Raw genomic sequence first — 22124 nt, forward strand, 5'->3', positions numbered from 1 at the left:
TCCGGGTGTTCCAGGTAGTCAAGAACGAACTCTACGTGTTCCCGGAGTGCGCTCAGCTTGGGGATGGCTGGAGTTGTGTCATGCCGAGAGGAGTCCGCATCATCGTCGCCGTCCTCGTTGGAATCTTCAAGCTGGGTACTGACACCTGCAACTGAAGATACAATCTCGATATTAGACAAGGTCTGATACCCAGGATCGCCCTCGTCGTCATCCAACCACTCACGCACATCGTCCACATCAACATCGTCGCCATGCGTACGTAGACGTGCATGGAAGTCATCCACGTCAAATCCTAGGAAATCGTACTCCACATCCGTTCCGAGAAGCAGACGAGACCAACCATTTTCTAGAGTCTTGACAGGGACTTCCATGCACTGGCCCAGTTGTAGATTGCAGACTTGATGTTGCAGCAGCGAAGGTTTTCCAAAGTCCGCTGGCCTCGCGTGTCCCGTCCCTCCCTGTGCTCGTCCTCGTCCTCGAGAACAACCATCACCTCGTCCAGGAACTTCCGTCGGTATAGGCGCTTTGTTGCCACGATCACTCCTTGGTCCATTGGTTGGATGAGAGCAGTCGTATTAGGTGGCAGAAACATGAACATAATCCGGCCATTCTCAGCCACCAAGTCCTTGTCGCACGGGTGGGCAGGTGCATTTTCAAGGAGAAGGAGGGCCTTTACCTGGTCGCGTGGGATTCCCAGTGTCTCCGTCTGGTAATGTATGACCTCCTTGATGAAGTGGCGGTGGAACCAGTCTTTGAAGATCTGGGCTGTAAACCATGCCTTCCCAGATGACAGGAAGGACATCCATCACCCCACGAAGACACCGAGGCTGCTTTGCACGGCCAACAATAACGGGCTTAAGCCAGTGCATGCCATTGGCAATGGCACAACACAAAGCAGATATCCGTTCCTTGGAGAGCTTGCGGCCAGGTACACGCTTCTCCACCTCCTCGGCTAGAGTGTTCGTTGGCAAAAAGCGATGGAATAAACCAGTTTCATCAGCGTTGTAGACTTGACCGAGAGTAAGGCCCTCCCTGTCGATCAAGCCCTTCACCTTGTGCCAAAACTCGTCAACTCCATCCTCGTTAGCGTCCAAAGCTTCGCCATGAGCTTTACGGTTGGTAAAGCCATGCCGTAACTTGAACGCAAAGAGCCAACCCTCGGATGCCTTGAAGTCTAGGGCGTCGTGAAGCCTGGCGAACTTCTCAGCAGCAGCCTTCAGCTCCGTACCACGTACCATCACACCAGCAGCACGTTGCTGTCGATACCAAATCAACGTGGAGCGGTCGACTTCAGCAAAATTGGGAGTAAACATCACCTTTCTCTCCACGTTGCGTTTGCTTCTCGACGAGAAGTCAGCCATGTACAGTACCGCATGAGTTTGTCTCGGGATCTCTTAATATCAAACAAAGTAGATCGCGCCAGGTTGAACTTGCGGAGGATGCGGGAAGAAGACCACCCCGCATCTACTTTCTCCAGTATCTCCCGTTTCTTCTCCAGTCAACACCACTCTCTTCCTCTTCTCAGGCGGCGGGGCCATCATCACACACACGAAGGAGAGGCACGAGAGCAGGAGTGCCTGCAGCAGGTAAGGCACCACCACAAAAGCGAGCATGTGGGCAGCCATGACGACGAGCGTGCACTTGCGACGAGAGACAGGCGGAAAATGGGGAGGATGCAGGGGCGCTCTAGCAGACGTCGGAGGAATGACGCGCCACAACAAAGCTGTCCCGTGCCTCGCGCGCCAAGTTCAAATTACGGGTGGGAATTTTTTTTTTTTCTCGATTTTTTTGCGGTTTTCAGACCATTTTGGGAATATTGGATCCCGGGATGATTATGTCCAGTTAGTGGGGATGTTCGGATATTGGGCGTTCGGATATTAGAACGATTACTTTATATTACTGTACATGACATTACTATGATTCACAGTTTCACGTGTTCTATTTGTATTATTTATATAACGGTGCATGACATTACTATGATTCACAGTTTCACACGACAGTGTAGATATTTAACCCCCCGCATGCCAGACACCCCAAACATAAAATGGCATGCCAGTGCCGTCCAATTTTCAATTTTTTTTTTTTAAGGCTAAAATGATAGATTTTGATGTGAAAAAAACAAATATGACCATTAAAAGACTCACCGGGGGCTACACGTGTGTTTTCTGGAAGTCCCCGGTCCGCCCCTCAGGTGTGGTTTCCCAGAAGAACTGCAGCGAAGGTGAGAGAAAACCTTGTTCTCTATTAAGGTAAACTCAGGTATTCTGGCCAATGTTACTCTGGGAAGGTCTAGGAATGTTTTTTACACTTTTCAATTCACTTTATACGCATATTTTTTTTTTTCACTGGATTTCATACAGAAAACATCTTTTTTTCCCATATAAATCACTCAGTACTGCAACACCTGTCACCTGTCACGTATCTCTCATTGTGCATCCTTCATCTTACATTTACGGTAACTTACATACAAATTTACATCACTATGTACTGCACTTACACTTACGGTAAATTATTTACAACATGCCTTCAGTATACACAGACACTGTAAGAGTATTTCTGAGTGTCTCACTGTGAATACATCATCTTACACTTACGGTAACAACATTTCTTCATTACCTCCATCATCCAAGGGCCGTGTGGAACCATGAGGAAGTGTGGGGAAGGAGGGAAAAGTCTCACTGGAGGTGCTGGAAAGTGTGGGAGATAGAGGAACACTTTCCCTTGATGTGCTGGGAAATGTAACAAAAGGAGGAACACTTTCACAAGATGTGCTGGGTGTGGGGAATAAAGGAACATTTTCTGTTGATGTGCTGGGTGCAGAGAATGGGTGAACACTTCGTCCTGAGGTGCTAGGGTGGGCTGGGACACGTGGGTGCAAGGGATAGCGCGGGAGAGATGACTCACCCGCGTCCCCAGCCAGTGGAATATTCCCAAATCTCCCTCTCTTCCTCCCAGCACTTTCAAACCCACGTGGGGAAATCCTTGGCTTCCCAGCCATCCAGGAATACTAGAAGCCTCACCTTCCTCCTCTGAATCCTCCTCCTTGTCACATAGGGCTAGGTGACAACGTGCTGATGGCCTAATCCCTAGGGTACTAGCATACCTCACATAGCTGGATTTCCATGGTGTGGGTATTTCCTCCTCACTATGGTGGTACAACTCTAAACTGGCGGCTAGGGTATGGCACGAACCTCTGTACAGTGTTGCTATGTTTCCCAAACCCGCAATGTGAAACGGCTATTATATATGTAAAAGGCATCACAAATAAGATAAACATATATGAATACAATTTTAACATGTGTATTATAATATATGAAAGAACAGTAAACTTGTTATGCATAAAATATTTATACGGCAATACAGAAATGTGGCATAAATATTTAACAGTGTTGCTAAAAAAAAAAAAAAAATTTAGTCACTTTTATTGGCTTTTACCATAGTTCTGGGGTGGGTAATGTCACAATTATGATTATAATATAATGTGCAGGAATATAAGTAAAAATATGCCAAATTCTTTGTTAAAAAAAACAAACAAACAAACATTAAACCCTCGTGAGCGGCAACACTCACACAGACCCAGTCTAACCCGGTATTGTCGAGCTGAGGGAGAGATGGAGGAAGGGAGGAAAGGAAGGAGGGAGAGAGTGATTGAATGAAAACAAATCATAGCGCCGCACCAGCGAGGTTATCTGGCGACATATGTAAAACAATAATAAATATTTTTAAGCATAACTAGATATAATAAAAACAAAAAAAAAAGAAATGAAAGCATAAGTTTATAAGTCACTCATAAAAGAAACAAAATTCCCCAGGGTGACGCACATCTCCCCCCAGGAAAGAGAGAGAGAGAGAGAGAGAGAGGCATCATGCATATGGAAAATGTGGCAACATTGTACAGAGCTTTGCGCCCCACCCTAGCTGCCAGTTTAGATTTGTCATACCATAGTACTTTCATCTTCCGGTTGCACATAATCCTTATCTTGCACATCGTCGTCAACATCGCTTACGGCAGTGTAGGGCACCTTCAGGAGCTCCTGAATCTCCTCATCAGAGAGACCACGGCGAGACATGACTGTACAGTATGAGTGGTACAAGCAGAGTGAGGCAGAGCGAGGGCGATGACTCAGCGTGTGGGTGTATAAGCCTGAGTACCTGAGGCAAGGTGGTGGAAGAGTTGACGTACATCCTCACCAATTTTTGCGTGCCTAGTTTGAAAATTGCGCTTTCTATGATTATTGGAAAAAAATGACGTTTTAAAACGGCACTGGCAATGAGCGCGCAGTTGCATAACGGCGTTTTAAATGGCACTGGCACGGGGCGGGTTAACAAAGAAAAATGTTGTGTTTAAACAGCGTGTGGAATGTGTTTGTCCCAACCATGGTGACATCTACCGGAATACTAGCTTAGAAAGCACGGGATTATCCACTAAACCACCAGGTGCCACAATTTGGTTATATGGTTACCACCCAGCATAGTAAATGGTTTCTTGGTATACAGGAAATCATTTGGCTTGTCACTCAGTGTAGAGTCACCCACAGGCAGATGGATGAGGAAAGACTAAAGGAAAGGAAGGCAGAAGAGGGAGTGTAAAGTCACCCGTGGGCAGAAGGATGTGGAATGAATGACGTAAAGAGAGACACAAGAGGAAGGAAATAAAAAAGGAAGGAGGAGAGGAAAGGGCAGACACCCAAGAGCAGCACTACATCGAGTGAGTGGATGGTAAGCGTCCCCATCTACCACCTTAGGATATGTTAAAAGTATATAATAAAACTACGAACATGTTGCAGCAAGAAATTAATGCATTATGACAACAGTAAAACAAAAACATTAACAACAGTCACCTCAGGCCTCTTGTGTTGGGTGCACTGCTCTGCACACACACACACACACACACACACACACACACACACACACACACACACACACACACACACACACAAACCAAAAAACAGACACACACCCAAACACGCAGGCACAGCCATGGATGCATGCAAGCACCCAACGCATGTGGCCTGGGATAGCTGTTATTAACATTTTTGTTTTACTGTCAATGTTATAATGTTTAAATTTCTTGTTGCTGTGTTCATAGTTATATTATATACTTTTTACATATCCTAGTGTTTTGTTTGTGTATTAGTGATGTGACAATGAGTGTAAAGTATGAGGTTAGCTCGAGATGTAACTGCCAGTTAAGAATGACGAGTGGGGGGCTGGGAGGGGTAGGGGTGTGGGGGAAGGTTGGCAGCTGGAGTAGAGGCGGGTAGAGCTCATTTCGTCCCCCTCTCCCACCTTCCCTGGGTATATTGGGGTATAAAGGGGGCACCCCTGAGCAGAAATTAGTGATCGTGAGTGTTCATGATCATTAAATAAACACTTAAAATGATATGGGTTATTGTTTTACTCACCGGAAATGCATAGAAGTGTTGATGAATAGTTGCAGGCAGGTACATCCAAGGCCAAGAGCTAGTTCAAGTCAGATAAATCCTTACATAAAGGCCAGAAAAATTTGAAAAAGACCAGAAATATTCGAAAAATTTTGCCTTGACAAATTTGGAGTATTGGGATTTTCAGATTATTGGTGGCCAGATTAGAGGACATTTACTGTATTCCCTTCCTTAACTCTTGGTCTTCTTAAGATGAATAACACTGTCTACAAGTTGCAAGAACTGGAGTAAAAAAAAAATTATTTACCATGTGACCTATACAAACAGAGCCTTGTTGGCTGATTACTATTATTAGTACCCTTCCTCTATACACTGCTACTTTGCAACTAACTGTTCCTCCATTTCTTTATGCCACATAACTCTTCAAATCAGAGGTTAAATAAAACAAAACATAGAATAACTGTCACTGACTGATACCATGATTAAAATAGCTCATCATGTGGTACACTAAGCCCTTGTCTTTCACAGGGGTTACATCATATGGACACCCTTACAAAACTAATTTTTTTAAAGTATTGGAATCCTTTAAAAAAAGGCTTCCACAGCCATAATTTACCTATGTAATGGACTGAAACCCACTGTAATCCTTCAATTCATTTGACATTAGAATCTACTTGAGCAAATTTTGATATGATTGACAAAAATTTTATCAAATTACTCCAACATACCAGTACATCATAAACTAGTGAACTTTGTATGTCCAGTCATGTGGGAAAAAAAAAAAAAAAATCTGTGAATGGCATGGGCTTGCCGAATACTAATCACGTAGTGAAAATATGTTTATAGGCAAACACGCTGAATACCCATTAGCAGGCTTGACACAGAAGTCTCCATCACCTGCGATTCAACAGTGCTGTATTGATATTTCAGTCTTGTAATGAATGATCATAAACTATAATTACCATAAATTACAAGCAACTCACCCTCCCGAACTAGGCTGTGTGGCTGGGGTGGACTGTGTAGTTGCTGCTCCTGAGGGCTGCGAGGTGGTGGTAGTAGTGGTGGTGGCGGTGGAAGAGGTAGGGGTAGAGGCTGTTTCTGTTGCTGCTCCAGTACTCTGCAAATTATAGCAACCACAATTTATATATGTCATCAAAACATGGTTTGTATGTTGCTGAACTGCTACAATGAACAGAAAATTTAAGAACTTAAAGTGCAATAGTACCAGCTGTTGTCGTCCTTGTCATCACATGGTTTATATCAGGGTTGGCATTGATTAAATCAAACTGGATTAATCATGTGATTAAATCATTGATTTTTTTGCTAAAAAAAATATATATATATTTTTAATCTAAAAGTTAACAAAACGAAAATCTGAAGGTTTATAAAAGTTGTGTATAACTTTGTGTTGGCATTATTTATTGATACTTAAGCATTAAGTTAGCAGATTTTGGAGAATGGTCCCATTAGAAATTGCTACGCTATAACAGAAAAAATATTTTTACATTTGTGTAACAAAGTATTGAAATTATTTAAACATCTGAAATAATGAGCCATAAATAAAAATCCGAAGCCATAAGACTATGTAGGCTATACTCGGTCACTTAAGGCCGTGTCATAATAATATCAGCTTAAGATTTTTCTGTGTGGTAATATAATCAGCTGTGGAATATTCTGTCTTGATTACCACTGGCAACTCAGCCTCAACCAGTATTGTACAGACAGGACTTGAACAGGTACCATTTGTATCTGGATTCTGGGCAGTGGCTTTCAGCCTGAACCATCAGTGGATAGAAAGGACATTAAGTTAACAGTACTCAGTATACTGCTTTTGAAATATTAGCTATACACTCAACCCCCTGCTATTGCGCCTAACTGGTCACAGGAAACGCGCGTGATAGCTGAATATGCGATAGCTGAACTGAACATGGGTTTTTCGGTGGCCCATTTTTCTAACTTTTAACCACTTTATGCCTGTGATTTCCTGCCAATCTCTCCTACAACATGAAATAAAGCATTATTATATAAATAATAACAGTATAATGAATAAATGAACAACATGAAAGGCCATCAAAATTTTATAAGGATTAAGACTTGGGTGGTTTGATGGGTTCCGAGGCTTGGGAGTGGCTTAATTGCTGCCAGATCTCTTTAACTGTCTCCATGATTTCTTAGTGTCCACAGCTAAAGGGGGTATCACACGGTACATCGTATCAGGAACGGCCGAGGAAGATTTGAGTGGAACAAAACTTGCCCGCTATCACACACAATCCTCCTCATACTGTTGCTAGAGCCCCGTCTCAGTTGTAAACACATGATTACTTTATCGACACCATGGTTTTCTCGGCATAGGAAATATTAACTCTTTATAAGGGTTTCAAAACGATTGATATTTATTCTAAAATACAGTATTAATAAGTATTCAGTGTTAGGCTAAATTTCAATGCTGTAGTACGATACAGTATATTCTTTCGAGTCGAATGGGTTTTGTTCACACTGTTTTGCCCGTCGTATCCTCGGCACTCGGCAGGAATCCGTTCAGATGCATTCCAAATGCCCGTGGTATCGTTGGCAATTTTACCACATTACCGTTCCCATTAACCATCGTATCTTCGGCAAACTTCGTATAAAGTGCCATGTGAAAAAGTTTCGCTTAGCCTGTCTTCAAACTCGACACGTGATAGCGGTCTTGGGGTGCGTGATAGCATGTATGGTTGTGCATTTGATGTGTGCGTGATAGCAGATAAACGTAATAGCTGAATGCGTGACAGCAGGGGGTTGAGTGTATAATAAACAGAAAAACCAAATAAATAAAAAAAAATAAATCAAATAAATAAAAGAATCATTGATTTCTTTTTATTTAAAAAAAAATCACCAATCCTGTTTCAAAATAGTTTTTCCATCCGCTTCTTACTTTGCTTCCATTAGTTATTGTCCTTTCACTTTCATACTTCTTTCCACCTTCAATTCAACATTTTTGCACCTGTACAAATCTCCTATATACAGAGTAATTTGCATTCATTTTTCTCTGAAGATTGTCATATACCACTTCCTTTATTCTCATTACAAACCTAAGTCTCCCATTCATGTTACCTATTATGACTATTTCATTTCTCCATCGAGCTGAATCACGAACCTGTCTTTTTCTGCCTCACCCTTATCATCACAAGATGAATACACAACAATCAATGCTACTTTCACATTCCTAAACTGTAATGTAACATACATACTGTACACCTCAAGGTAATATAATCTTTCTTTCCCTTATGCCAGTCTCATTCATCAACAATAAAACTCCCTCCTACATCTTTCAGGTGCATTCATATCCAGTTTTACACATTTCAAACCTTCCCACTCCTCCACTTGACATCTTTCATTTCTGTTTCATCCAATGCCATCACAGTGTACCAAGAACTCTTGAACACTTACACCATATTCACTTTTACATTCCTCATTCCGTCCTTTCACAATTCATGTGGTCATATGAACCTGCCAATTTTTCCTGTGTCCTGGGGAGGACTGGACCCTCAGATAGACGTACATACGTGTGTACGAACGTGTGTGTGTGTGTGTGTGTGTGTGTGTGTGTGTGTGTGTGTGTGAAAACAGACAGAGGATGATCACCATATCATCATCATCATAATCATCCGGACTTCCTTTCCCACCCTAGGGCAGGGTGAGGAGCAGCATGTCCAGACAGCCTAAGTTTGCCCAATCCAATGGGCCACACTTCCATTCACTCATCATTCAAGCCCATGGAATCCTGGCTCTTATCTGATACGCCAAAAACATTCACCACATTCTGTAGCTTCTCATAAACGTATCCAACAGAGTCAATCCGGACGCTGTCACATTAAAAAGCGGTGCCAAATCCCTGATCATGCACTTCTCACAATATTCATCTAGCCACCCTGATCTCTTGTCAGTCTCCTAGCCTCCCCGACTTCCATACCTCTCTGACACACACACTCATCCACCATATCCATCCACCTTCTCTTTGACCTACCTCGCCTCGTTCCTCCTTCAAATTCACTCAGATGCACCTTTTTCACCATTCTGTTGTTATCCATTCTCTCCACATAACCATACCCACTCAGTACATTCTCTTCAATGCTGGTGTCCACAGACTTCCTCACACCGCATCTTTCACAAATCACATTATTTCGTATCCTATCTACTCTACACTCAACCCCCTGCTATCGTGCCTAATTGGTCACAGGAAACGCGCGTGATACCTGAATGCGTGATAGCTGAACTGAACAATCAATGGGAAAATTTCTAACTGTTTTTTCGGTGGCTCATTTTTCTAACTTTTAACCACTTTATGCCTACGATTTCCTGCCAATCCCTCCTCTAACATGAAATAAAGCATTATTATATTAATAATAACAGTATAATGAATAAATAAACAACATAAAAGGCCATCAAACTTTTATAAGGATTACGGCTTGGGCGGTTTGATGGGTTCCGAGGCTTGGGAGTGGCTTAGTTGCCGCCAGATCTCTTTGGCTGTCTCCATTCCTTTAATGTCCACAGCTAAAGGGGGTATCACATAGTACCTTATATCAGGAATGGCTGAGGAACATTTAAGTGGAACAAAACTTGGACGCTATCACACACGCTCCTCACACTGTCGTCAGAGCCCCGTCTCTGATGTAAACACGTGATTACTTTATCGACATCACAGTTTTTTCGGCATAAGAAATATTAACTCTTTATAAGGGTTTCAAAACGATTGATATTTATTCTAAAATACAATATTAATAAGTATTCAGCATTAGGCTAAATTTCCATGCTGTAGTACGATATATTCTTTCAAGCCGAATGTGTTTTGGTTACTGTTTTGCCCGTCATGTCCTCAGCAGGAATCCGTTCAGATGCATTCCAAATGCCCGTGCTATAATAGGGAATTTTACCAGGTTACCGTTCCGATTAACCATCGTATCCTCTGCAAACCTCATATGAAGTGCCGTGTGAATAAGTTTCGCTTAGCCTGTCTTCAAACTCGACGCGTGATAGCGGTCTTGGGGTGCGTGATAGCATGTGTGGTTGTGCATTTGACGTGTGCGTGATAGCATACAAGCGTGATAGCTGAACGCGTGATAGCAGGGGGTTGAGTGTATATCTATCTACACTCACCAATTCCAGTCTCTCTCCATTCACTGTAACATCACACTGGGATTCACCTTCTCTCTCAATAACCATCACTTTACTCTTCTCTACATTTACTCTCAAGGCATGACACCCACAGACATCACTAAAACTCTGCATTAGTTTGCCAAGTTCTTGTCCGGTATTTGCAAGTAGTACTGCGTCATCAGCATACAACAAATTTGGGATACTCCATCCATCACCATTCATTACTAACGCCATCCCACTCTCCACCAATCATGTTTTTACTTCTCTCATCACCCCATCCATCCATTCATCCATCCATATATATATATATATATATATATATATATGTACATATATACACATATATACACATTAAACAACCCTGGGGACATCACACAACCTTGTTGCACGCCCACACTGATCATGAACCATTCACTTATACCCTCACACTACCATTACAAAAACTCTTGATGGCACCTAGCAGCTTACCATCTACACAGTACATGCGCAAAACCTTCCACAATCCTTCTCTGTCTACTTTGTTATATGCTTTTTCCAGATCCACGATTGCCAAAAACACCTTATGGTCCTTCTCACAAACCTTCACTATTTGTCTTAACATAAACATTTCAGACACACATACTCTGCCACTCCTAAAGCCATTCTGTTCATCATTCACTAAGACTTCTAATATCTCTCTTACTTTCTCTATAATAATTCTTCCACACACCTTCCCTACCACACTCAATAAACTTATGCCACGATAAGTCCTCTACTCACTTTGTTCACCTGTATTTTTGCACAAGGGTACAATCACAGCCTTTTTCCACCCTGCTGGCACAGTTTCACTCATCCATGCCCTTTTACTTATCTCCAACAAGCACTTCATTCTGCTCTGTCCACTAGCCTTAAAAATCTCTCCATCCATCTCATCAACCCCTGCTGCTTTCCCATTTTTCAGCCACTTCACAACATTCTTCACATGTGCATCATGTTTCCTGACACTGCATTCCCTTTCTGCACACCCCCAAAACCATTCATGTTTACAGCTGCTCTGCTACCTCTATTCCCATTCATCAGGCTTTCAAAATATTCTTTCTATCTGGTCCGCACTTCATCCCCACGAGTTAATAATCTACCACTTACATCCTTCACACTTTCACATTTCTTTCCACTATCACTTCTACATTTCCACACCTCTTTCCAGAATAACTGCCTATTTTCAGGGTAATTTGCATTCATTTTTCTTCCTAGATCAACATTTACCTCCTCCTCTTTCCTCTTCACTAGTCTCTTTACATGCTTCTTGTTCTCAATATATTCAGTTCTTATTTTAATTGAATCCCTGTCCTGTAACCACTCCAGCCACTACTTCCTCTTTTCCTCCACTGCTGTCTTAAACCTCTTCATCCCACCATGATGCAACTTTCTTCTTTGTTGTTACTCTTGCCAAACCACACACTGCTTTAGCATTCCCAACTAAGCAATTCCTATATGCATTCCACAGGCTGTCCAGATCCATTTCATTCCAATTCACTGATTCTAACTCCTCCCCTACTTTGGTCCTGTATTCATCTGCCATGTCTTTGATCCTCGGCTTCTCGACCTTCAGTTTCTCTCCCTGACTGCTCCTCTCTCGCCTGGTCCACCTCACTCCTCTCAGCTTGATCTTGCATACCAGAATCACATGATCCGACAGAACTCCACATCGTCCTCTCATGGCCCTCGTATCAACAACCATTCCCATCATCGACCTCTCTACGAACATGTAATCAATCAGGCTCCTTTCAACGCGATCCCCGTTCCCTCAATGCCATGTATATTTATGTGGACCACTTAGTGTAGTGGTACTCTGTTTTTAGGGTAGATCTACACAGATTGGCAAGCCAAATGATTTCCTGTAAACCAGGAAATCATTTACTATGCTGGGTGGTAGCCTTATAACCAACCAACACGTGTTCCCTACATTGCAAACGGGTTGGTGGAGGGTTAGTGCCCCTCCCTGGAAAACAACTAACTAAAAATACGAAAAAAGGAGCCTTGAACCAGGACTGAATAACAGGTGACAACTAAGGACTGAACAAAGGACACATTAGGGATTGCAACATGGAATGTAAGGGGTATGAATGATGAAGTGAAAGAGAGAGAGAGAGATCTCCAGGTGCTTGAGGGTGTGAAGGTGGATGTATGTGGATTAAGTGAAACTAAATGGAGAGGTGAGAGAAAGGGAGTATGGATGGGAAATATGCGTCGTAGTAGGTGAGAATGAGAGGGTAAAAAAAGTGTGTACTGTTGTGAGTAACAGACGGGAGGAGAATATGAGTATGGATCAGTTGGCTCAACGATTGTGTGGGTAAGATTGAAAGTTGGACTACAAATATGGGCAACTGTGTGCGTGTATGCACCTACGCAAGATCGTGAGTGCAGAGTGAAAGAAGAGATCTGGACAAATGTGGAAGCGTGCATGGAAATGTATGAAAAGAATGAGATTGTTTTTGATTGGAGATACGAATGGGAAAATAGGGAATGAGAAGGTGGATGGAGCTGTTGGTAAGTGGGGTGTGCCTGCACAGATTTTTTTTTTTTTTTTTTTTTTTTTTTGTGACCGACTCTGGGCATAGGCTTCACAGCCTGCTTTCAAGGCCCAGTAGTCCTCCTACGTACCGCACACCTCTACATGTCACCACTTCGGCGCTAACACCCCACCGTCCATATTGAATACATGCTAGGGCTGTCTCATACAGGACTGGTGTATTGGTATTAGCGGGGGTATTTTTACGACATGTCGGCGGGCCTTCTGGTAGATCAGTAAAGTCTGATTTTATGAAATTCAAATCCTTAAACTGTTCCCTGCCTCAGCGGGATTTGAACCCGGGTCTGTCAGGACTGCAGGCCAACTCTCTACCGATTGAGCCACCGTGCTGGGAGGGGGTTGGTGACAGCCAATACCCTCTTCAGGCACCAGATGATCCACAGGTATACATGGCGAGTGACAAGAAGGGTGGATGGTGAACTAAATGAATGGAAGGCAATGATTGATTATGTGTGTGTGGATGGCAGGATGATAAGGTGTGTAATGGATGCAAGAGCATACAGAGGTTGGATGAGTTGACTCTCTGACCACCACCACCGGGAATCAAGGTCCGAATGAAATGGGGGAACAGAAGACGGGAAGGACAGGAGGAAGTAGTTCATACAAGCAGGGTGGAAAGGTTACAAGAGGATGGAAAAAAGGCAGAATATAAGAGAGATGTGGAGGAGCAATTGGGTAAATATGGACTGGAGCAGATGGGAGACGTGGATGGTGTGTTGAAGATATTCACAGAAGAAATCTATGCAGCATGTCAGGTGGTGTGTAGGGTGAAAAGAAGATGAAAGGGGGTGCAAGGAACAACATGGTGGAATGAGGAGGGGAGACAAGCTGTGGCACAAAAGAGGAAAGCATATAGTGAGTGCATGGGAAACAAGGTTGTGGAAGAAGTTGAGAGATGGAAGAGAGGGTTATATGTAGAGAGGAAGAGAGAGGTGAAAAGATTAGTAAGACAGAGTAAGAAGAAAGTGGATGATGAATTTGAAAGGAATTTGAGTGTAAAGTGGAGGGAATGTAAGAAAATGTTCTGGAAAGAGGTAAAGAGAGTTAGACAGGGTGTCAAAGAAGTTAGTCAGGGGCAGAAAGATAAAAATGGTAGATTACTAGTTGAGAAGGGAGAAAAAGTGAGCAGATGGACAGAACACTTTAAGGAATTGTTCAACAGAGAGAATGAAAATAATGTGAGTATAAGTAGTTAGGGAATGGCTAGGAGGAGGGATGTGAGAAGAAAGGAAGAATCAGTAGGATGGAAGTTGTGGAAGCAATGAAGTAAGTCAAAATGGAGAAAGGCCCAGGAAATTATGGAGTATGTGGTGAAATGCTGAAGCATGGGGGAGAGAAAGTTGTAGAATGGATGTGGCAGATGTACAGATTGGCCTGGAAGGAAGGTAGAGTCTCGGAGGATTGGAAGTCAGGTATAATTATTCCCTTGTACAAAGGAAAAGGGGAAAAAGAAGTGTGTGGTAATCATAGGGGCATTTGTCTTCTCAGTGTAACAGGAAAAGTATATGGTAGGATACTTATTGACGGAGTTAGGGACATAACAAAGGAATTAGTTGAAGAAGAAAAGGGAGGCTTTAAGAAGGGAAGAGGTTGTGTAGATCAGATATTCATTCTTTGATCTTTAGTGGAAAAGTTTCTAGAGAAGGAAAAGAAGTTATATGTGGCCTTCATGGATTTGAAGAAAGCATATGGCAGGGTGGATACACAAGGATTGTAGAAAGTATTAAGAATATATGGAGTAGATGGGAAGCTGCCGAATGCTGTGATGAGTATGTATGAGGGGGCTATGGCTGCAGTGCGTATGGATAGTGAACTGAGTGAATTTTCCTATTTGAACATTGGATTGAAACAGGGATGTGTCATGTCTCCATGGTTGTTCAATCTGTATATGGATGGGGTTATATGACAGATACAAGGTAGGGCGGTGGATGTTGAAACAGCCCTAATGAGAGAGGACAGTGTTTGGAAAATCCCTGTACTGTTGTTTGCAGATGATATTGTGTTGTTAAGTGAAGACAAAGGGGAGCTGCAAGGCTCGATGAATGAGTTTGGGAGTGTGTGTAAGAAATGGAATCTAAAGGTGAATGTAGGGAAGAGTAAAGTTATGGTCTTTGAGAGAAATGAAGTCAGTGAATGTACTGTGAGGCTGGATGAGGAGGAAATGGAAAATGTGAGTACGTTTAAGTACTTGGGTAGTGTGATGAGGTAGGATGGAAGCTTAGAGGGTGAAGTGCTTGAAATGGTACATCAAGGAAGAAAGGTTGCTGGTTCCTAGAAAGCAGTGATAAAAAACAAGGAAGTGAGCATGGAAGCGAAAAAGTTACTGCATGATAGTATTGTGATACCAACTCTACCGTATGGAAGTGAAGCTGGGACCTTGCTGGAGGAACAGAAGTCTAGAGTGAGACTGGTGGAAATAAGTTACTTGAGAGAAACATTTGCTGTCATATGGAGACAGACTGACAAATGAGGAAGTGAAGGAACATTGTGGTGTGAATGTGATTGGAAGTGTTAGGAGATACACACTAAGGTAGTTTGGCCATATGGAGAGGATGAAGAACAAGAGACTGATGAGGAGAGTGTATGTGAGTGAGGTGGAGGAGGGGAGAGGGAGGGAGAGGCAAAGGATAAGATGGGGAGATGGAGCGGAGAGGTATATGAGAGAGGGCAAGGGGGGGGGTGCTGAGAGTAGGGCAGTGAAATGGCGGGGTACAGGGTGACAAGGAGGCAATTAGTTTCTGGCCACCCCTTACAGGATTAAGGCGACTGGTGAAAGACAGATACCGGTAGATTTATGTTTGAAATATGAGTTACAAATGCACATCCTCCTTTCCAGACACATATCCTTCAGTCACTTCCCATCATCATTTTCTCCTGGTAGGCTACTCCATTACAACCCATTATGTCATCCTCAGGACCAGTGCCTACTTTTCCATTCATATTGCCCATTACAATCACTTTATATCTTCTGGCCAATTCTCCCACTGATTCATCCAGAGTATCCCCAAACTAATCTCTCTCTCTCTCACTCCTGTCATCACATGGTGCATGTGCTACAATCACAGCCACTTTCACCTTCTCAGACTTGAATTTGGCATGCATACATCTCGAGCTGACACATTTGTAATTTCTCAAGCCATTCCGCCACGCCTGATTCATCAACAAGAACTTCTTCCTTGCATTTATATATATACAGTATATACACATACACATACTGTCATCATTACATTCTGACCACCTGTTCTGTATACTGCCTGAGCCAGTTGCTTACTGGTGCAACGAAGTACTGAATCAGCGATCATTTACCAAATCAGCACTTTTAATTGGAAAATATTATAATATTTTCACACCAAATTATTAGAAATCAGGTCAAAAAATTATGCCTGATCTAACTACTGGTATATTAAAAAATCAGGACTGAGCGAAAATGTCTAAAGTTAGCAAGTACAGTAACCCCTCCAATATCCGGATCAATAGAGCCATAGGCAGGTCCGGATAGTGGTCCTGTCCGGATATTGGGCCCCAGCTTATGGACTTGTACTTATGGACCCAAACTCTGAAAAACACCTATACAACTCCCTCTGGACATGCATTGCACCTATTTAAGACCCAAATCACACCAATAAGGGACATAAAAGACTGAAATAAATGCAAAAGAACTATAAAATGAGGTTTTAGAGGTGAGTTTATACAATATTAAACATTCTGGGTACTTACAAGTCCCTTGCTCTTGGACTGGTTTGAACCGCCAGTTTGCATTCCACAGTTAATCCTCTGCACTCTAAATTCTAATTTCTTAACACTGCACAACACTGTAAATTCCCGTGTGTTCTAGTGGCAAGGTATTGCAGTTTATTCACTGTTTGTTCACAAAAAACAAGCACCTGTGGCTTGCACTGTTATGAGTATCTGCTCTCCATCGGAGTTAAGCTGTGACTGTTGATGTTGGTGGGGTAACAGAGTTGCCAGATCGCAACAGCCACATTACCAATCTCCTCAACTTTCATTGTCAAATATAACTTTTCATTACCAAATTCGTAAAGCTAGCATATATTCTTCACTAATTATATATACAAGTGGAAATACTGTACATGTAATCACTCTCCTTATAACTAACACCATGTTGATTATTTTCACACTATGTAGGGTAGCAGATTAATCAGAGAGAGCAAACAATCCACCATCTCCATCCTGTGTATCCTCATACATGTGAAAAATCCATTTGGTAATGCATTATTCTAATGCATTACCAAACGAATTTTTCATTACCAAATTGGCCCACAATTGGTAATGAAAAATACCAAATGGCAACCTGACAGGGGAGGGGGGAGGGGGAGGAAGGAAGGGGTGAAGGGACCATGGTGTAACAGCTGTTTGGCGCCAGGCGGGAATTTCAAATTATGGGAGGGAAAAAAAGTCAGATTTTTTTCGAATTTTTTGCGGTTTTTGGCCCATTTTGGGAATATTGGATCCCAGGAGGATTATGTCCAGTTAGTGGGGATGTTCGGATATTGGGCGTTCGGATATTAGAGGGATTACTGTACAGTATTTCCCCTTTAGATTGCCAGCACGCCTTGACAGACTTCTGTTTTGCATAAATATTGATTTACAGTGCAAATAAATGTTTTTGCATGTTCAATCAATATTTATACAAACTAGAAGTCTGTCAAGGAGAGCTGTCGAGCCAAAGGCGAAGCACTTCCGCTAACTTTGGCTACTTTTCACTCTGAATCTCAATTTTATTATTAACCATTAAATTAAACACAAAATTTTGACCGAATTTCAGATAATGAGGTGTGTGCTGCTCTCAGGTGCCAGCCCTATCCTTTCTTCCTTCCTTCTTTCCATCCTTCCACTTCCATCTTTCTTTCTTTCTTCTTCCTTCGGTCTACAGGTGACTCTACATTGACTGACAAGGCAAATGGTTCCCTGTACACCTGGAATATATCATTTCCTAGGCTGGATGGTAGTCATATAACCAAATTATGGCACCTGGTAGTTTAGTGGGCAATGAAGGCATGGACTGAGGTGGTGCAGGTTTATATACAAGGGGTGGTTGGGGTTCACTGCTCACGTAATACCACTCAGGGATGATTGAGGCTGGTCACTTTCATCTTATATATCAGGACCAACTTGCCTATCCTCAGGCTCCTATGCTCCTCATGGGGCAACACTGGATTAGATGATGAATGAAAGAATGAATGAACCTACAGAGTGCCGATTGGGTAAAGGACCACCAATTTGGTATTTCATCGCACCTGTTATTTACTGAGCCCTCTCCTAGTGTAAACAATGTTTCCTTGCCTTACTGACCCAACCATCCTCCCTTTCACAGTGAAGGGTAGTACTGGTACTGTACTAAACTTACAGCTGTATCCACTTCACATTCTTATTATATATCAGCATTATCAGCAGCATCCGGACCTCTTTTCCCAGTCTATGGCAGGGTGAGGAGTAGCAACGTCCAGACAGCCAAAGTTTGCCCAATTCAATGGGTCATACATCCATTCACTCATCATTCAAGCCCTTGAATCCTGGCTTCACCACACAAGCCAAAGAAAATTTCACCACATTCTATAGCTTCACATATACTGTACTGGGTGCTGACCTGTGGTGCAGACTGGGTGGACTCTTGATTGGAAGACTCCTCCTGGGTATCCTCATCCATGGCTGTAGGGTCAGAGGGGCCAGGTGGGGGTGGGGCAGGTTTTGGTTTGGTCACCATAATCACGAGGAACTTCTTCTCATCGATGTTGTATGATTCCAGCGTAGAATCATCTTGCAGAATTTTGCCTGAAAGTGAAGAAGTTAAGTGGTAAAGTGTAAAATATCTCACAGAAAATGCTACTACACTAAGAATAAACAAACTAACTCTATTACCATGGAAGTTAGTATGGAATATAACACAACTAAGCAAATCCTTTAAATGCTAATCATAACTGACGAGATACAAATACAGTACAGTAATGGAATTTCAGCATTCATAAAATGTCTAAAACTCTACAATATCTTAAAGTTAAGCAAACCATATACAGCGGAACCCCGGAATTCATATGCCTCTCTACACGTACAACTCGGTTTTTGTCCAAAAATCGCTCCAGCTTTCGTATGGCAACCCGCTATTCGCACTAAGAGACGTGGTGTCATAGGTGCCATGTGGTTGCCAGTACTGCTTTGTCTTCCGCCAGACACGCATCAGTCATACAGGCTCCGTAAAACTTTGTGATAAATTACGTATTTTCGTTAGAAAATTGTACGTAATCATGGGCCCTAAGAAGATTAGTGAGTCAGCTGGAGCTAAAAGAAAAGCAGTGAGAACAACAATTGAGCTGAAAAAATAACTCATTGCAAAGTTTGAAAGTGGAACCCATGTCTCCGATCTTGCCATTCATTATGGTATGGCGAAATCTACCATTTCATCCATACTAAAGAATGGATTAATGGAAAATACATTGTTTCTTAAGGAAAAAAAATTATATATTCAGTTTTCGAGCAATTTGCAACTCGTACAGCCTCCAGGAACAAATCGTGTACGAATTCCAGGGTTCTACTGTACCTACAATCTGCAGTCTAGTGGTCCAACAAATTTTGTATAAAAGATATACTAAAGGTTTGTATCCATACCTGCATAGATTAGCTTCTGCCCAACAGCTGGGTAATCTGATCCTTTTTCTTTCTCTACTTTCTCCTTTAATGCTCTGACCTGTGAAAACATTAAACAGGGAGTGGAAGCTAGATAGAGTCTTCATATGGTGGCAGATATAACTGTCAAAAAGCCTGTAACTTTTAAATACTGTAATGTACCTCCTACTCCCAGTTAACATTTAGCAGAAGCCACAACACAACTGAGTTTATCTTATGCTTTTTTATGTCATCTCTTCAATCGCTGATGAAATTTTCTAATGGATAGCATTAGTACCAGTATTTCCAGTTATGATACTCCCTCTCCCAGGGGTGATGATGGTAAGAGAATAAGTGATTTGCAACAGGAATCTATATAAAAATCTAACAGTCTAAAAAACATTGGAAAAGAAGTTTCACTGCTGAAATACAGTATAGGCTATTTCCTGCTATTTATGACAGGATGTTTTAGACATTTCCATCCATATTGCATTCAACCTAACATAGACCTAAGCAGTCAAATGAGAGACCTTACACTACATATGCACAGAAGCCTAACACCTCCCCCTCCCCCAAATCCTCCACCCTCCTTATCTGTAGTTTACCTCATACCTGTGAAATTGTAAAGCAGCCCTCAGGTCCTTATAAAACCTCCACATTGTTTGGAGAGGGTCAAAGGAACATGTGCAACACAACAGCCATGGTTTCATTGATTTTAAATCTTCACTGTATTCTGACAAGAGTTGCAGCACTCTGGTTGTAAATTCTAAAGTCAACCATTGATTGGTTATGTCGATTTCTGAGGAAGGCTGCTATAGGGACAGCAGGCAGAGGTGAGGGATAGAAGTAGGGGGTAAGTGCATATAAATAATAACTCCCTTATAATACGCGACAAAAATATTATGGAAGATTAGTGTTTCCCAATGTTGCAATATACCGGTAAATATATAGCACTTCAAAATATCTGAAATCCAGTTGTTGCTACTGCTAAATATAATTACTAATCCTTCCTGTTTGTAAATTGCAGAAATAAGTTCAAACAGGAATAGCTCTTCAAAATGTTTGAAACCCAGTTGTTGCTACAGCTAAATATAATCATTAATCCCTCATTTGTAAAGTGCAGAAATAATTTCAAACTGGAGAAAGACGACATCTGAATTTTAAAAGGCAGTTTTCATTTGTTAACATCTGCCTAATGAAAGCATCTCTGCACAGATTTTTCATCTGCAGTATGGGTGAAATTCAGTGTGTGCATCACTCCAACTCTAAATTTGAAGCTGCTTCCTGGTCTGCCTCTGATGAAGATACAGTGCATGTTGGGCAAGACTGAAACAGAGTGCCATTGAGTATATGATTTGAATCCCTATGTTCCTCCTAGTAAATCTGTTGTGAAATTTGTCCTTATGGGAATACAGAGGATGTGGCTGCCTCTGACTGAAACTTTTGAACAGGTCTAACAAACATCTAACCTAACTAAACCTAGCACAGGAACAAAATACTGAAAAAAAGAAATCAGTAACTTAAATTGCTTCCGTTTCTGAGCTTCAAATGCTATTATAACTACAATAGGAAATTCTTAGTAACTGCAAATAGATCCCAAAATTCATTTTCCGATACATAAACCATAAACAAAATTATAGGGTATAAAAACTGGGGGCGAATGATGATGTGAAAAAATTTAAGATCTCATACTCATTCCTTGATACACAATGACAAGTAATGATCAGTGTTTAGTGTTCCAAGCCTAATCTACATGTACAAGTATCTGATAAAGAAACTTCAAAAACCTGTGTGAAAACTAGTGTAATATTGTACAGGGCACTAGGACGCTTTTACTACATGAACCGCAACACAAGACACCATCCCAAAGCTCGAGGTATTCCCAACACTTTAACCACTTACCGTCGCAGACAATTCTATTTCTACAGAGAACGTCTGCTGTTGCAAGTTCTTGAGGGTTAGAACAACCATTTTTGCTGTCTGTTTCCCTGTATTATCGTTCACGTCCTCTAGTTTGACTCACTGCTGCTGAATAACAGCCGCCATGAGCCGTGATGTCATATCCGGAATGTGACGTTCCAATGTTTTCCGACACTACAGGGTGGTACAGAACGTTCGTCCAAAGGGCTTACATTGCTTCTCGCACTTCATCTCCCCTGTTTAGATGATGCATTGCTGATGCATTAACGTTTCAGAACTATATTAAGAATGGATTAATATCGTAATATATATTTAAATGTATTTTCATATAAGTATAAGCAAATAGTTACTCCCTATTTTATGTTTTCCTGTTGCTAGTTTGCCAGTCACCACCCAACAACCTCTGTTGGCAAAAAATATTTCTTTTGTGACTTGCGATCTTTGCTTTGAATTAGATGAGGTTTTTCTTTAGCTTTTATAAAACAAAC

The 22124-nt window shown here is 41.9% G+C and overlaps 1 protein-coding gene across 2 annotated transcripts in view; it reads right to left on the minus strand.

Annotated features, from left to right (window-relative positions):
• Positions 1–21764, minus strand: part of Rad23 (UV excision repair protein Rad23) — a 139276-nt gene extending 117512 nt beyond the window's left edge. The window contains exons 1-4 of one of the 2 annotated variants that reach the window (XM_080267292.1): positions 21619–21764; positions 19720–19798; positions 18704–18888; positions 6368–6501 (exon numbers count right to left, since the gene is read on the minus strand). In XM_080267292.1, the coding sequence (XP_080123418.1) occupies positions 6368–6501; positions 18704–18888; positions 19720–19798; positions 21619–21687 (467 nt within the window). In that variant the 5' untranslated portion in view covers positions 21688–21764. The remainder of the gene's footprint in view (positions 1–6367; positions 6502–18703; positions 18889–19719; positions 19799–21618) is intronic. The other variant, XM_080267293.1, reaches the window with a different exon arrangement.
• Between the last annotated feature and the right edge of the window lie 360 nt (positions 21765–22124).

Source organism: Coenobita brevimanus, chromosome 23 (genome assembly GCF_032717465.1).
Source record: "Coenobita brevimanus isolate Jiangsu-jjx chromosome 23, ASM3271746v2, whole genome shotgun sequence".
In the NCBI taxonomy this organism is placed as follows: domain Eukaryota; kingdom Metazoa; phylum Arthropoda; class Malacostraca; order Decapoda; family Coenobitidae; genus Coenobita; species Coenobita brevimanus.